The sequence below is a fragment of the Rhinatrema bivittatum genome, chromosome 9, assembly GCF_901001135.1.
Source record: "Rhinatrema bivittatum chromosome 9, aRhiBiv1.1, whole genome shotgun sequence".
Lineage (NCBI taxonomy): Eukaryota > Metazoa > Chordata > Amphibia > Gymnophiona > Rhinatrematidae > Rhinatrema > Rhinatrema bivittatum.
Genome location: NC_042623.1, coordinates 105054319 through 105071173, shown reverse-complemented (window position 1 = coordinate 105071173; position 16855 = coordinate 105054319). Strand labels below are relative to the sequence as shown.

At 42.7% G+C, this 16855-nt stretch overlaps 1 protein-coding gene across 2 annotated transcripts in view; it reads right to left on the bottom strand.

Annotated features, from left to right (window-relative positions):
• CNTN1 (contactin 1) overlaps window positions 1–16855 on the bottom strand; it is a 295655-nt gene that overhangs the window by 89559 nt on the left and 189241 nt on the right. For both annotated transcript variants that reach the window (XM_029616197.1, XM_029616198.1), the window contains exons 15-17: window positions 15726–15875; window positions 12750–12820; window positions 5159–5393 (exon numbers count right to left, since the gene is read on the bottom strand). In XM_029616197.1, the coding sequence (XP_029472057.1) occupies window positions 5159–5393; window positions 12750–12820; window positions 15726–15875 (456 nt within the window). The remainder of the gene's footprint in view (window positions 1–5158; window positions 5394–12749; window positions 12821–15725; window positions 15876–16855) is intronic.

Sequence of the window (16855 nt, the reverse complement as noted above, 5' to 3'; positions counted from 1 at the left end):
TTCCAAGACTTCAGAGCCTTTGTCCTGTTCCAAGTCCTGAGCTATCTTCTTATTCCAAGTCTTCAGAGCTGCGGATCCATAAAGTCAAGAGGCCGCCAATGAAGAGTGGGTGACTCGCCAGAATGATGGCTATTGACACAATACCCTTATTAAATAAACATACACATGCTTACTGTGACTCCTACATCGCTCTAAGCTTCAACAGCAAGAGGTAATGGAAAAAAGGATTTGCACTCACAAAGAGGGGAGTAGCTGGCTTGTTACGGCGGTTACTACCCCAAACCAAATATGCCTGATACTTCACTTTCAATGCATATACAGCATAGCTCTCTGCTTCAATGACAGGGGAGAAGAATAACTGATACTTCACACATCCAGCAGAGCTCTCTGCTACAACGGCAAGGGAGAAGAAAAAGGGTTCGCACTCAAAACGCGGGGAGTAGCTGGCTTGTTACGGCGGTTACTACCCCAAACCAAATGTGCCTGATACTTCACTTTCCATGCATATCCAGCATGGTTCTCTGCTGCATCGGCATGGGAGAAAGACTGATACATCACGCATTTCCAGCATAGCTCTCTGCTTCAACGGCAGGGGAAAAAAAAATTAACAAACAAACAAACAACAAACAACGGCAGGGGGAAAAATAAAACAAAAACAAAAAAACTGATGCTTCACGCATATCCTGCATAGCTTCAACAACAGGGGTGAAGAAAAAAAGGATTCGCAATCACAAAGCGAGGAGTAGCTGGCTTGTTACGGCGGTTACTACCCCAAACCAAATGTGCCTGATACTTCACTTTCAATGCATATCCAGCATGGCTCTCTGCTTCTACAGCAGGGGAGAAGTAAAAAAAAAAAAAAAACCAACAAGAGCTGTACAACATAGTCTAGGTAAAACAAATAAGCATGGGTGTAGCTTGCTTATAGCGGCAGTTACTGCCCCTACTACCCCTAACTAATCAAGCTAGATATTTCACTTGCATGCAGCTCCATCACTGCTCTCTACATTAATGGTGGGGGTGGAAGGGGAATAGAACAAGGAGCTAAGAGTAACAGATAAGAATGAGAGAAAAAATGTGTGAGGCTTGCTGGGCAGACTGGATGGGCCATTCGGTCTTCTTCTGCCGTCATTTCTATGTTTCTATGTTTCTATATGTTTCATCATGTTCCAAGTTTTCAAAGCATCATCTTGTTCCAAGTCTTCAGAGCCTTTGTCTTGTCTTATCATCAGTGTCCTGAGTCCTCAGCCTTCGTCAGGCCTATGTTCAAGCCATTCCTAAGCAGTTAGTCTGAAAGGGCTTATGGAGTGGCCAGATGGCTACCCCAGAGACCAACATAGGTTGCAGGTTCTCATCCGAGGTCTCCTAGTTCCTTGTTCATCTGTTTCTGTTCCAAGTCTCGAGCATTCCTGTTCCAAGTCTCAAGTGTTCCTGTTCCAAGTCTTTGAACTTCCTCTTCCAAGTCTTCTCCTCCACTTGAGCCTTCAGTTTGTCCCAAGGCTACAGCCCTTAGCTTCAGCCTAGCCAATGCCTGGATGCACTCACCCACCAGCAGTGTGGACCATGGTCAGCTCTGGGGTATTGTCGGTTGCATAGTGGCACAGGGGCTCACACTCACATCAAGCACTGCTCACAACAATGGAACAAGCATTTCTGCACATCCATGGCTGTTAAAAAGAGGTACCACTGGAAAAAGGTTACACAGGCTATGCGTGTGGATCTGGTAGTGTGAGAGCATTTCCTCACTAATTTACTAGTATTTCTGAGCACCTGGCCAACAGGAGGATGATATTTTGGTGTGACACCCTGGCTGTTGTTGAGATCATTAATCATCAATCTGATAAATGTGCACTGGTGCCTGATTTTATGCAAATAATGATCCTAAGATGCTTAGGACTGAATTTAGCAGCATGGGCAAGGCACATCCCAGGGTTGCACAACAAGGTTGTTGATTGTCTTTCATTGCAAGTGGGAAGACTTGAGGAGGTTAGCAGCAGATGTCAAGAAGACTGGAACCCCAGTGCCATCGCACCTTTGAACTTTTGAAACAAAGATGCAGTTGACTTGCTGTGCCAATCTGTCACACTGTCCACCTGAAAAACTTATAAGAAGCATTACAATGCTGTCATGGAGTATCTGGTCACCACAGACTGGTGGTGTGGTCCTATTCCCATGCACTATATAGTTGTGCAAGCCATGCAGAATAGAAAATCTAGAGGTGTGCTCAAGTCCATTTGAAGGGATTCACCTTTTTTGCCAAAGCGCAGGGTTGGCCTAACCCAGTGCGGGTTTGCAGTAAAGCATGTATTGGCCAGCTGTGCAAAGTCAAAACCTTTCATCCCAGATGGGCGCAACTTCTGCTGGCGTTGTGGCACATATTACCATCAGTAGTAGCTGACCCATTTGAACTAACCTTGTTTCATGCTGCATTCACTATTGCCTTCTTTGTCACTCCTAGGTTAGGGAACTAGTAGTGGTGGCTAGTTCCATGCAGGAGAGATTTGGTCTACTTGCTGATGTCTTGGTCCATGATGGCAAGCTGTTGTGAAACCTTAAAAGGTCCAAAATGGACCAGCTAGCTGGGGGTATCTTAATTGACATGATCATTGTTCCAGGACTTCCCACATGCCTGGAGCTGAATGTCATGTACTATACCATACTTAGACCATTTGGGGATGTTTAGTATCAGGTGCATGCCAATCTGCTTCCGCTGAGCAGATTTCAAATTAATGCCACACTGAAGTTCTCCTTAATTGCGGCTGGAGTTGTTCTGAATTGGAACCAACTTCAACACCGCTGTTTCTAGTCTTTCTGGCACCAGCATTCAGTGGATCAGCAGATAGCATTCTTCTGCATATTTGTCTTATATCAGACAGTTGAATGGGTCCCCTGGGCAATGTGTTCCCTAGCATGTTTGTCTGTACCGCTTTCACTTGGCTTTGGGTAGTTAGTTTTAACAGCCTTATGTTGTTTTATGAACTCACTGGCAACAACAGATGGTGTGGATTGCAGGATGCTCATTTGTGTTTTGGGCAGAGTACCGGTCAAGGAAAGATACCCTGGGTGCACACTTAGGCCTTGCATCTGGCGATGTGATGGTGCGATGGCTGGGCAGGAGAGGAATGTGTTGGGATCAGCTCATTCCTCTTCTGAGTCATCAGCTGGTCAGATCTGTCTGACCCCCCCCCCCCCCCCCCACAAGGGATTCATCAGCCACCTGGGAGGCAATGATCTAGGGGACATTCCCAGCTGGCTCTTAATCAGCAACATCAGGAATGACATCATGCTCATTACATGCTTGATTCCCAGCACGAGGTCTGTTTAGTCCGAGATAATCCCTCTTCGCTGATTCATACATTCTCGGCTGTGGGGGTGGTGGGTGCTAAAGCTTAACAAAAAATAGGTAACTTCACATGCATCAGTGCGGGAAGGGGGGGTTCAACATGTTAGGAGCATTTTTGCAAGGACAGGGTACACATCAGATATGGCCCAAGACCTCTTCTTGAATGCCCTGAAAGATCATTCAAAATGCAGTGTTCCTGAACTAAAGCCAAAGCTACAGTTGAAGATTGTGAAGGGACTCAGGGAAGCCTTAGTCTACCTGGGCTCTGAGGCAGGAGTACCTGAGCCAGGAGAGAGATATGGGATTAGAGGCAATGCATCAAATGAACAAGCAATGCTCTTAGCTGTGCTAATTTCTGCTGTCAGGGTCAGGCGGCATTGGTACGGTGGCAGACTGGATGTCCCTGTTTGGGCAGTCTCCCTTCTTGCATGTAGTGAGCTGTCTGGTAATACCCATGAAGAGTGCCTCCTGGAAGGCCTGAGATTTGCTTGTCAGCAGCAGGTAAAAGTCCACAGGTGATACACTTCCCGTATAGGTTCACCTTCTGTTAGTTAATTTTTGTTATGGCTTGCATGCGTATAGGATCAGAATAACAGAAATGCACAGGTTATATAATATAGGCATAGAGTTTTGTGTGCCCAAATACATGATGCATGCAGCTGTTTGAAAGTTATCCTCTTAAAGTGCATCTACACGTGTAAAAACCTCCCGACAATTCAATAGCACATATCATAGCAAAAGACCACTTATGCAAAGATGGAGGGATTTTCAAAGCCCGGTGCACGGAAATCATGGCAGGTACGCGTGTGGCTGTGAGGAGCGCATTTTCAAAACGGCCACACGCATATCTGTCGGTATGCGCAGAAGAGCCGGGATTTTGAAAAGGGGCAGGCCAGAGGTGGGGGTCTGGGAGGGGAGGGAGGCAGGGAGGGGGCTGGCCAGGACAGTGTCATTTTGCACTGTCCCGGTGAAGCACGTGCCAGAAGCCTTCAAAGGAGCAGGTAAGTTTTGTAACCATAACAAATAAAATAGTTAGGGTAGGTTTAGGGGTCGGGTGGAGAGGGGAAAAGGGAAGAAGGTGAATTAGGGGGATAGGAAACTAGGCAAAGGTCCGATTGCATCGCCGCACATGAATTAAAAAATCCCCCCCCCACCACCGCCTTGCGCGTGAATGGACACCACGCACATGTACAAAATTGTGTGCGTGGGTATCGGATTTAATAACATGCTCGTGGCGATGCACGCATGTTATAAAATTGGTGCATCCACTTAAAAATTTATCCCATAATGTGCATTTATGTGCGTAAAACCCAATTTTAAATGTATAAAATCCTTTTGAAAATTACCCCAACACTGGATTTTCAAATGTACACAGGATATTTCATTGAAAAAACAGGTGCAAAATCATCTATCCTTTGCATCTCTGGAAAAGTTTCAAAGGGAGAGTACACGTGTACTTTCCCTCTGAAATCTGGCTCCTAATGAAGGAGCTTGAAATTTGTCTGCATAAATGTTTTGGATCAGGAGGTGTATCGTTGTGCACACTGATGCCATAACATACAAATATAAACAACATCAGTTAACGTTAGCCGACCATTTCAATGTCCCACAGCAAAAATCAGCTAAAACTATCAATCATGGTTCTACTAACTCCAAACAAATAAGACCCCCAAAATAGCTTCTGCTTACTGATTATATTATGCCAAGATTAAACAGGCGATGCATGTGGTTTCTATGAACATGCATTTTCATATTCTTACTGCATTGTTCACTCGTTTTCCGCCAGTCGCTTTATTCACTGTTAATTTTTCTTACCATCTTGCGCTGAAAAGATGAAACCAGTAGTGCTGAATGGCCCATCTCCTTTGTTGTTGTATGCCTTCACTTTTACTTGAAATTCTGTTAAAGGGCTCATTGCGTCGTCTTTGTGCACATATCTTCCAATCTCAGAATTAGGTACCGTAACTTTTCTCCATTCTTTTTCACCAGATGGCTTAAAGGCTACTACGTAGCCAAAATTGTTTCCATAGTGGTACTCTCTGGACAAAGGCTGCAGAAGCAACAAAAAGATAAAAAGAAAGAAAATGTATATACACATCTATTTCAGCCTTGAGTTTTATATAAACTAACATTCTATGGATTACTTAAAGGGCACCAGAGGATCCATTCTAGCAAAATCCATTTTCAAGCAGCACTGGAGGCGTCTGAAAGAAATAAATACATTTTGACATTTGTCAGATCCCCCATTTTTCTTCCCAGGAGCTATCGATCTTTAAATAGAGAGAGGGTCATTTTCAAAGACCTCTCCATGGGTAAACCAGTGCCTTACCCACAGAATTGACTGATGTGGGGGCAGACTTATGCGCATGTTGTCTGTATGCGTGTAAGTCTACCCACAGTGAGCAGAGGTGCTCCTGGGAGTGGGGATGGGGTCTGCACTTATCAACATACGTTTGCATGTTCAAAAAATGCAGATTAATGTCCCCTGAAAAAATATCCGGCACTAATTAGCAGATCTAATTGTGGCGTGTGTAATTTTGGTGGGATTGTTTTTGAAAGGCTCGGACTTTGATGTAACTGAGGTGTGCATTTGCTGACTTCCTATGCGACCCCCGTAGAGACTAGTGATAAGGTCACATCCTAGTCATGGGATACATTAAACCAGCACCCTGTGATAATATCTAGATCAGCCTCTCAGTTTGCACATGTTTGATTGGAAATTCCTGCAGGCTGTTTAAAAATTACCCCCATAGTTTTTGGAAACTTTTCACTTTTTACCACTTTCACCCTTAATGGGCATACATTGAAGGGGTTTTACCACTTTCAGGGTCATTTTTGAAGACATTTCCATGGGCAAAACACTGCTCAAAAATTGCTTTTAGAAAATTTCCTCTCCCCGTGTGCAGTTAAATTATATATTCAATTCCTGCACAAGGGTAACTTTACCTACAGCAAGGCGACGTGTTCCTGAGGCATGGGATTGGAGAGGGTTTGCAATTATGCACGTGTTTTTGGAAATCCATAGCAAAAGTATGTGTTTAATTACTCTCAGAAAATCTGCCCCTCACAAATTTATCTCCGGGGGTAATTTTTAAAGAGAAAGTAAGTGCTCACTTTCCCTTTGCAAATTTGTGCAAAGTAAAAAGCACCGACAGACTTTGTACCTGTACTGGCAGTTTTAAAATTGCCCCATGTTTCTCTAAGGGGAAAATGTTTGCTTCTTATGTATGTATCTAAGGAGGTCTATTTACAAAAGTGCATTAATACGATACCATGCATTAAATGGATAATTTAAAAAAACACATTAATTGCTGTTATTGGTAACGTGCTCTTAAGCATTATTAATAACTCTGAAATTTGAGAGCATACATTTGGCAAATATTATTGAGCTGTTTTGCATGTAAATACATGTAAAGAATTTCATTAATAATATAAAGGCTTACCATGGAACATGATATAACCTATGAAAATTAGCTATACTTCAAAAAGTGACATTAATATTCCCTGAGAGCATTGGTAGGCTAATGTGTTTGCTGATTCTCTGGGGCCTACCATTTTATGAACTTATTAGCAGCACACAGCGCTGAGTGCAGCGTCCCCTACAATATAGCCACTCCCCCTCCTCCAAAACTTTATTCACCTTTACAGATTCAACCCCACTGGTAGGAAGCCCCACCCCCAATAACATGTCAATAAACTCCACCCCAGCTCCAGAATACAAAATTCCTCCAGCCCCTCCTATTACAAACCTAAGGGCAGGGATTCCCATGGGATGGAACAACGCACAGTTACTCCTGTTGGACTACTGCTGAAATTCAAAATGGTGCTGACTGAACTAATGCGCCTTTTAGCCCCTTACAGGCAGGGCAAAGGGATAACGTAGATCAGTCAGCGTCATTTTGAATTTTTTTTTCACTCGCAGGACAGGAGCAACTTGATATTATTCCTGCCCTTGAGGACCCTTGCCCTTTAGTCTGTGATAATGGAGGTGGGCATGGGTAAAGGAAATCTGGGGGGTACCAGAGCCATTAGAAGCTTTAGAGTTTTTGAACTGGGGTAGGGCTTTTGAATCTGTAGAGTTTGGCTACTATGTGGAGGGGAGAGAGGGTGGCTATCTTCCAGGGGACATCACACTCAGGAGTATGTGACCCTTTCAGGACTGCACGTCTGGGGGGAGGCCAGCAATGCACCGTGATGCAGTTGCTAGCACGGATATGTTATTGCTGCTGGTAACGGGAACAAGATTTACTAGCATGAATATGGGATTTAGTAGATCCCACATTCCCTGCAGGATACTACTGCATGTCAAAAATGTACGCCACAGCACATGTTTAAAACATCTTATTTAACAGGCCCCTAAGTACTGTAAGTCTGGTTGTTAATGTGTTTGCCTTTTATGAGAATTACCATTTAGGCATTGCACTGATATAGAGGCAGGACAGTCCGAGAGCAAACTCAGGGAAGAATAGCACTCTAAGAATTAAAGATAATAAGATAAAAAAGAAATGAGATTGAGAAATAAAAGCTTGGAGAAGAGACGGCTGAGGGAGGATATGACAGAGGTCTTTAAGATCATGAGAGGTCTTGAACGAGTAGATGTGACTCGGTTATTTACACTTTTGAATAATAGAAGGACTAGGGGGCATTCCATGAAGTTAGCAAGTAGCACATTTAAGACTAATCGGAGAAAATTATTTTTCACTCAACGCACAATAAAGCTCTGGAATTTGTTGCCAGAGGATGTGGTTAGTGCAGTTAGTGTAGCTGGGTTCAAAAAAGGTTTGGATGTTCTTGGAGGAGAAGTCCATTAACGGCTATTAATCAAATTTAGTTAGGGAATAGCCACTGCTATTAATTGCATCAGTAGCATGGGATCTTCTTAGTGTTTGGGTAATTGGCAGGTTCTTGTAGCCTGGTTTGGTCTCTGTTGGAAACAGGATGCTGGGCTTAATGGACCCTTGGTCTGACCCAGTATGGCAATTTCTTATGTTCTTAAGCAAAACAGGAAGCAACAGATCCAAGAAACACTAGCCACAACTGCTTCTTTAAAAATGTGTATAAATGAACAAATAAGTGATGCAATCAGAAAGAAGTTAGTAAAACTAAATTGGTATCTAAGGTACTGGAAATGCATATTGAAGGAAAAAGTCTTAGGATAACCTAAGAAGATGTGGATAAATAATGTTTATCAGGATATTGAGGACTGTGGTGACCAGGACTGCAGACCCAGCATGGGTGGGAAACAGATGCAGAAGAAGAAAAAAAGGTAGTTTTGTCACTTTTGCATAAATTATAGTAATTTTTCAAATATTCTTTATTTCCAAAGTTAACTTACAACAGTCTCCTACCCACTATCAGATTCCTTTCTGGCTCTCCAAAAGTATGTATTTCTATCAGAGGAAAATACACCATACATACAAAATATTCATTGTATGTTTTTTTATAAAATTAATTTTAGTTTCTTCAAATGTCACTGTAACCCCCAAGGGCAGAGCAAGAAAGGGAAAACTCTTCAACTATCAAGAGTTAATAATCTCCCTCCCTCCCTCCCTTTTTCTCCAGTGGCAGTTACAAATAAAAGAACCCTTCTTCTTAACAATACAAGTAATCAAGACAATTGATTAATAACTTGTCTACTCCACATATTTCATGCTTAGCGGTGTTGTGGAGTGAGGACTGAGGGAGCAGGGGCGGTTTTATAATGAAGCAGGGTGAGGCAGCCGCTCCAGGCGGCACAAAATGCCCCTCTCAGAACGCCACTGTCGCATCTGCCTCACACTGCCTGCCCCTGCTGTGGCTGCCTCACGCTCATACCTGGGAAGTCTCCGGATTTGGCCTGGAGACGCCAGAATTCTGAATGAATTGCTGGGACTCCAGGCCAATACCCGAAAACTTCGGGTATTGGCCTGGAGCAGGGCGCTGCAGGAGGCCGGAAGAGAAAGGGCCTGGAGCCCAAAGAAGGAGGAGCATCAGCACCTATGCCCCCAGAAGAAAACGTGAAGCCCAGTGCTGCGCAGCAAGAAAGTCAAGCAGGAGCGTCGCCTTCCTCTGCAGGAAACTGAAGACCCAGGAGGAGGAGCAACAGTATTGGGCCGCGCGCTGAAAATAAAACAAAGCGGGCTGACGCTTCTGGAAGAAGAGGAGGAGGAAGTGGAATGCATGTCCCATGGACCTGGGGAAAGAGGTGGCTCCTGTGGTTAATGAGAAGAGATAATGAGAATGCATGTCTGTATGGAAGAGGGAGAGAAGTGAATGAGTTTATATGTGTGCATGCATGTGTGGGGGTGTGTGTTGAAAAGGGGGAGAGGGGGGTGCCATCGCATCCCTCGCCTCAGGCAGCAGATTGCCTTGAGCCGCCCCTACCTGGGAGTTATAATTCAGGAGGAGCTACTGCTTCACAGGGATGTGCATCATTTTTTTGATGGATGAAAATATCGTACGATATTTTCTAACCCGTCAAGTATCGGGGGTCCCCAAAAATGATAGGAAAACCCCACAAAATTTTCATGGGGTTTTCTTATCATTTGGGGGGGGGGGGAAGAAAGGGCATACAGAAAAAACCCCCCAAACCCATCCCGACCCTTTAGATCTAACTATTAACAATCCCCCACCTTCCGACCCCCCAAAAACTTTCCTAAAGTACCTGGTAGTCCAGCGGAGGTCGCAGGAGCAATCTCCTGCTCTCGGGCCGTTGGCTGCCACTAATCAAATTGGCACAGATGGCCCTTTGCCCTTACCATGTGACAGGGGCTATCAGTGCCATTGGCCGGCCCCTATCACATGGTAGGAGCAATGGATGGCCTGCACTATTTTTCTCCTACCATGTGACAGGGGTCGGCCAATGGCACCGATAGCCCCTGTCACATGGTAAGGGCAAAGGGCCATCAGCGCCATTTTGTTTACTGGCAGCCAACGGCCTGAGAGCGGGAGATCATTCCCGGGAACCCCGCTGGACTACCATGTACTTTAGGAAAGTTTTGGGGGAGTCGGGAGGGTGGGGAATTCTAAATAATTATATTTAAAGGGTCGGGGTGTTTTTTTATTTTTCGGCTCGGGACAGCCAAAAACAAAAACCGTCTGGACCTGCTGGAAACGGAATTTCGCGCGAGTCCACGATCCCAAAACTGGAACCGATTCCAGCACCCGATTCACATCTCTACTGCTTCAGGCCTTTGCAAAGTTATATCATCATTATGTCTCAACCTATATGAGGGAGATTCAATTTAAAAGTCTTCACAGAACTTATATTTCTTGGGTTCTGGGGGTGAAAATGAAGCTGTAGGATTCTAATGCACCAGAATGCACAGTTGGAAATGATACAGAAAACGGAAGCTGCTACTAAGAGGTCATTCCTCTATACAAAGGGATAGTTTGATTTGTGGTCAAAGGGACAAAATAAGGTTTTATTATTCCTTTAAAATTCCATGGATGTATTAGCCAAGGATCTGGGCAGTGCTCTAATATACTAATGAGTGGAGTGTGAGTGGGTCTGACTGAGTATGATTGTGTGTGTGAAGGGGGGGGGGTTCATATTTGTTAAAGAAAGAATTTCTGAGTTGATACTTGTAGTTCAGGAGTATTTTTTATTAATCCTGTTGCTTTGATGGTTTAGGACTATTATGTGTATTGACTCAATAAAAAGAATTAAAAAAACAACAACAGTACAAATGATTTGCCTAGAGATAGGGAAGAGAGGTAAGTACCATACGATTTGGTGGCAGAAAAATAAGAACTGATGAAATTCTGAAATTTAATCAGTTCTTAATTCACAGCAATACATTCCTCGACTCAAATTCTCAAATTCAATAGAATTTATATTTAAGAGAACAAAAATTGAAGAAATGTATTTTGGTAACAAGTACAATTTCTTTAAATACTTTCAAGAAATACCTTTAAATACTTCAAGTGAAATATTTAACAGGTAAGTATATATCCTTTAACTGTTGCCTTCTACTATTAACTACTTTCTTTTCCCCTTTCCATTTTTTTTCAAAGAATTCCAAACTTTACATTTTTCCTTTTATCTTGCAGGTGCCAGGATTCACCAACAGAAAAAAAAAAAAGATAAATAAGTTTCAGTTCAAATAATTAACACAAACTTTTAGAACAAATTTCTTAATCCAAAAATATGATTTTTTTTTTCACAATAGTTTTACTCTGTCTCATTCTGCTTTCAATTCTTTCTCAGAAAATCTCCTGGTAGGTATAAATAATTTTCAAAACTCCAGAACTGAGAACACTAAATTTCTGTCAGTCTTTCCTTGTTCCTCACGCTATGCACCAATTTCTGTGTGTCCTTTTGTGTGTATTTCTGTCTGTGCTTTTCTTTATCTCTGGCCAAAAACGTAGAGCTGAGTATCGGTACTGAGTGGCTACAATTAAACCACAGCCCAAGTACCCCTCTCCCTTGTGACTCTTTTTATCTGGTTACATTTTTGTGTGTGCAATTCTCTCCCAGACAAAATTTAGCCAGTCAGCAGGGCGTAAAATTGAAACAGCAAGATTTGTCTGGTCAAGTCTGAAAAATACCGAGACAAATCTTTTGAATATGAACTACTTGACACTGAGTTTTAGCAGAAGCACCTATCTTAGGGGGTTTATTTACAAAGCCACATTAGGAGACAGCAGAGCAAGCCAGGCTGGCTGACACTCATGCAAGAGCGATCCCTGTAATTAGTGCTACAGTGTGGAATGCTTTACCACAATATCTGTGCTTACTGACAGATATTAAATATTTTCAGAAGCAGCTGAAAACATTTTTGTTTCAAGAAGCTTTTAATACTCTTAGAATTTATATTATTATTGCTATGCTTTTAAGTGTTTTAATATTTTATCTATATGCTCAATATAATATTCAATGTGTATTTGTACACTGCCTAGACCAATTGACTTGCTATAATAGTGTACAATAATTTTAAATACATAAATTTCTGTATCTGACCAATATCTATGTAAAATTTCAGTAGATTTTCTTTTAAACATAGCAGGATATGGTTAGGCTGCTATTTACAAAATAAACATAAACCTACTGTCCAATTCAGAAATTAATACAAATGCTAATACAATGCTGTGCTTTAAGGTTAGCAAGTGCTACATGTCCAGTCAGCAAGTCAGAAAGGAACTTACCAGCACCAAGCATAGCATATCTCCTTCACTCCTTCCCTCTTCCCCCTATCATTGTAATACCTATTATTGCAACCACACTATTGTATATTTCCTGGTAATGTCATCTTTTGCTCATTAAAATTCTGACCCAAAGAAGAGAGTTTTAGCTCTTGAAACCTGGTCAAGAAATGTATTGTTAGTCCATTAAAAAGATATCACCTTATAGCTATTTTTTTGTTTTTATTTGTTAGCTTTTATTTCCAAGCATAGAATGTCATTAATGAGATTTAATGTAACCTACCGTCCATGTTATTATCAATTCACGATTGCTTCCTCCTCCTCCTCCAACATCGGAGGGAGCCACATTAGGAGCTAGAACAGTGAAACAAGAAAAATAATTACAAATGTGTTTCAATTAGAGATGTGCAGAGGGACGCCATACATTGCATTCGGGATTCGTATTAGTCGGGGGGGGGGGGGGGGCAGATACGTTGCATTCAGCAAGGGGGCCCCCCGATACGTTTATACGTTAATTCCTATTCGTTTCCCCGCTAAAATCAAATTAACTACAACCCCCCACCCTCCTGACCCCCCCCCAAGACTTACCAAAACTCCCTGGTGGTCCAGCAGGGGGGTCCAGGAGCCATCCCCTGCACTCACACCATTGGCTGCCGGTTTCAAAATGGTGCCGATAGCCTTTGACCTACTATGTCACAGGGGCTACCAGTGCCATTGGTCAGCCCCTGTTACATGGCCATCGGCACCATCTTGTGCTCCTACCATGTGACAGGAGCTGACCAATGGCACCGGTAGCCCCTGTGACATAGTAAGGGCAAAGGCTATCGGCGCCATTTTGATTACTGGCAGCCGATGGCCCGAGTGCAGGAGATCGCTCCCGGACCCCTGCTGGACCACCAGGGACATTGGCAAGTCTTGGGAGACCCTCTTGACCCCCACAAGACTTGCCAAAAAGTCCAGCAGGGGTCCAGGAGTGACCTCCTGCACTCCGGCCATCGGCTGCCAGTATTCAAAATGGAGCCGATAGCCTTTTCCCTTACTATGTCACAGGGGCTACCAGTGCCATTGGTCAGCCCCTGTCACATGGTAGGAGCACAAGATGGCGCCGATGGCCATGTGACAGGGGCTGACCAATGGCACTGGCCCCTGTGACATAGTAGGTCAAAGGCTATTTGCGCCATTTTGAAACCAGCAGCCGAGGGTGTGAGTGCAGGGGATGGCTCCCGGACCCCCCGCTGGACCAACAGGGAGTTTTGGTAAGTCTTGGGGGAGGTCAGGAAGGTGGGGGGTTTGTTTAAATTGGCTCCTTTAGGTGGCCAAATAATTCGGCAAAGATTAGTTGTATTCGTGGGGAATCGCAATACGTTTCGCTTCTCCACGAATACAATGAATAGGGCCCTATACGTTGCGGATTCCCAATTCGTAGGGAACGAATGCACACCCCTAGTTTCAATAATTTATTTCTCTTAGCAGCGGGTCTATTTACTCATATTTATTAGCAGTTCCAATGCATAAGGTTCATATGATTGTATTAATAATGATCTTTAATAGCTTTAAGAATGTGTAGACTAGCCTAGACATATACTTTTCAATTATTATGTAAAATGTGAACATTTGTTATTATGGAGACAACAAGACAATGTTTCTTTTTAGAGTATAACATTCAAACCTATATGCAGTAGAGCATTTATGCATGTAGGTGGCTGCACAGAAATTTACTCAAGTATTTTATAAATTGTGCAGCAGGAACTGAACAGTTTATAAAATACTGCATAGCTCTCTGAAAGTATGCAAATGTTTCAGTATTTGTGAATATTTACAATGCATGGAAAGTATGCACTTTCTCTACCTATTTTATAAACATGTGCATATATTTTATTCACGGAAAAAAATATTACATGTACACATAGGCAGACATATTTTAAAATATGTACATGTATTTGAAATCACCAGTTTGCTGATATCTCTGCCAGGTCACCTAGTTCATCTCCAGTTCAATTAATTCCTCCCGTAGTTTACCCTGAACTCCTCCCCAGTCTGTCCAGATCTCCCACCCAAAAATAACAGAGAACAGACAAGTCCAATATCACTTGCACTAGTCAATTAGCAGATATAAAAGTATGTGAATAAATTGGCTAATGACTTCATGTAAATCTCTTATAGAATAGCAACTTCCATGCGTACCTCTGGACCTGCCCTAGAATGCCTTAGACCTCCCATCTTTTGTGCCAGTAAATGCGCATGTGAAACCGAAAATACAGGTGAATACAAGCTACTTACACGCATATATGCTAATTATCCACACATCACCCATTTAAAAATGTACTTAGTTTTTTTCTATATTCTCTTTTATTATATCAAGGGGGTCATTTACTTAGCATTTTGCCCATGAACGCATAAATATGTCACTTTGGTCTTATTACATTACACTGTCTACCACCTCGTGTAGAGGTGATGTATTGATGTATGAGGCCATGCAGCCATTCAGCATGTCTACTGGGCAAGAGAAGAACCACTCTGCTCCCTAATCTAACCCTTCTCTTCCTGTTGCTTCTCTTCCCCTCCTGTTCCCTGCTGCAGGGGGGTGGGGCAGGGGGAGTTTTGAATGGACAGGGAAGAGCAAAGAAAGGAAGAAATATTCTGCTTCCTAATCTAGCCTCTTCCTTCTTGTTATTTCTCCCCCTCCCAGGCAGCCTGCAGAGAACAGGAGGGCATGGGTTAAATTTCCCATGTATGCAGGGCCGGTGCAAGCATATCTGATGCCCTAGGAGAATCATTGGTCATTCAGTCCCTCCCCAAATTTAACTACTGGCTGCAGTGGCTCCTGCACAGTGCTTCCTTTTTTGATGGTATTGCCTCTGATATAGCATCCCTCTGGACCTCAGGCTGGCAGGATTTTGCTGCCCTCCAAAATCTTGGCGCACCAAGTGACATCTGGTGTACCTAATGGAAGCACCAGCCCTACAATGCATATTCACACCCCCTGAGCAGCGTGAGCATTATTTATTGATGGCTACACCCAGACTGGTCAGCACTCTCTCTCACAGCCTGATGCCCAGGGGTATGACCCCTCCCCAGCCTTCCCCAACTTCCATAGGCCACTGGGGATGCAGCTAAAAGAGTTATGCCAGATGGGAAGGGCTGGGTTTCTACAGTTTGCAACAAATCTGAAGTATGCAAAAATGTAAAACAGAAAAATAGCCACAGTTCTAAGTAAATAGTAAAACTAGTTGCCATGTGAGCACTGCATTGTACATACCAGCACCCTCAGTTTTAATTCTTGGTGACGGCAAACTGGGGTCTCCTGTTCCCAAAGTATTTGTTGCTATTACTCGGAATTCATATTCCATCCAAGGAGTTAAATCCACCACCTTAGCCCTTTCCATGTTTCCTTCAATTTTTGAAGGCTCTGCATGATAAACAAATATTGGTTATAAAATATGAATATTATTTCAAAAGCAATTCTGTTTTTTTTTTTTTAAATGCCATCACTGCTGTTTTTATGCCTTCAGGCGGGGTTTACTGCATATTTTCTCTTGGGCTGAAGCCAACCTAGAAATATACAGTGCAATTAGCTGGAGTTATGTGACTGGAAAATGATTGCAGGTTTTGATGGTTTTCCTGCAAACCCATTTACAGCCACACAAAAAGGAAATTCTAGTGTGAGTGCCTTAATGAGGTAAACAGGAGACTTGGAGATTATTTAAAATTCACAGAACAAATCCCTAGTACCGCTTTATGAGCTGAAATTTCTTTAAGACCTAGCAATTCAATCTTGGCACTGCTAAGTCATAATAACCATTTACAGACACCACATGTTTAAAAAAGACCTCTCCCTAACAATTCCCCTTAATGGAAAGGACAGCTGGACTTTTAGTAATGCCACAAGTACACTATACCATACGAGAATGATTTTTTTTCAGGGGAAGGTATTGGAACATTTTGCATCATCACATGACCTCAAATATCATGGCCACAGCAGAATCACCTACAGCTTGTTATTTGCCCACCATCTACAAATCAAACAGCACATTTTTGGAGAGATAAGAATAAACTAATTCTTTACATTTATAAGGAATATAAAAAAGGAAATGTATCATAAATGTCAGCAATGTAGCATGCTAACCCTGAATAATCATCACAGAGTATCACAATGGAGGTATATAGTTACTTGCAGAACAGATTCTAATTTCAGATATGTCATTTCAAAGTTCTCCTAACCCTTATACTTCTTTGCAGAGTATATTTAAAACTCACATTTTGGCTGTTCTGATCTTACGCACTGTGGGCCTGATTTTAAAAAGCATTTACTCACTTAAAACTGGATTTTACTCGAGTAAATGCACTTTACTCGTGTAAGTGGGTTTTTGAAAATTGCTACAATATATG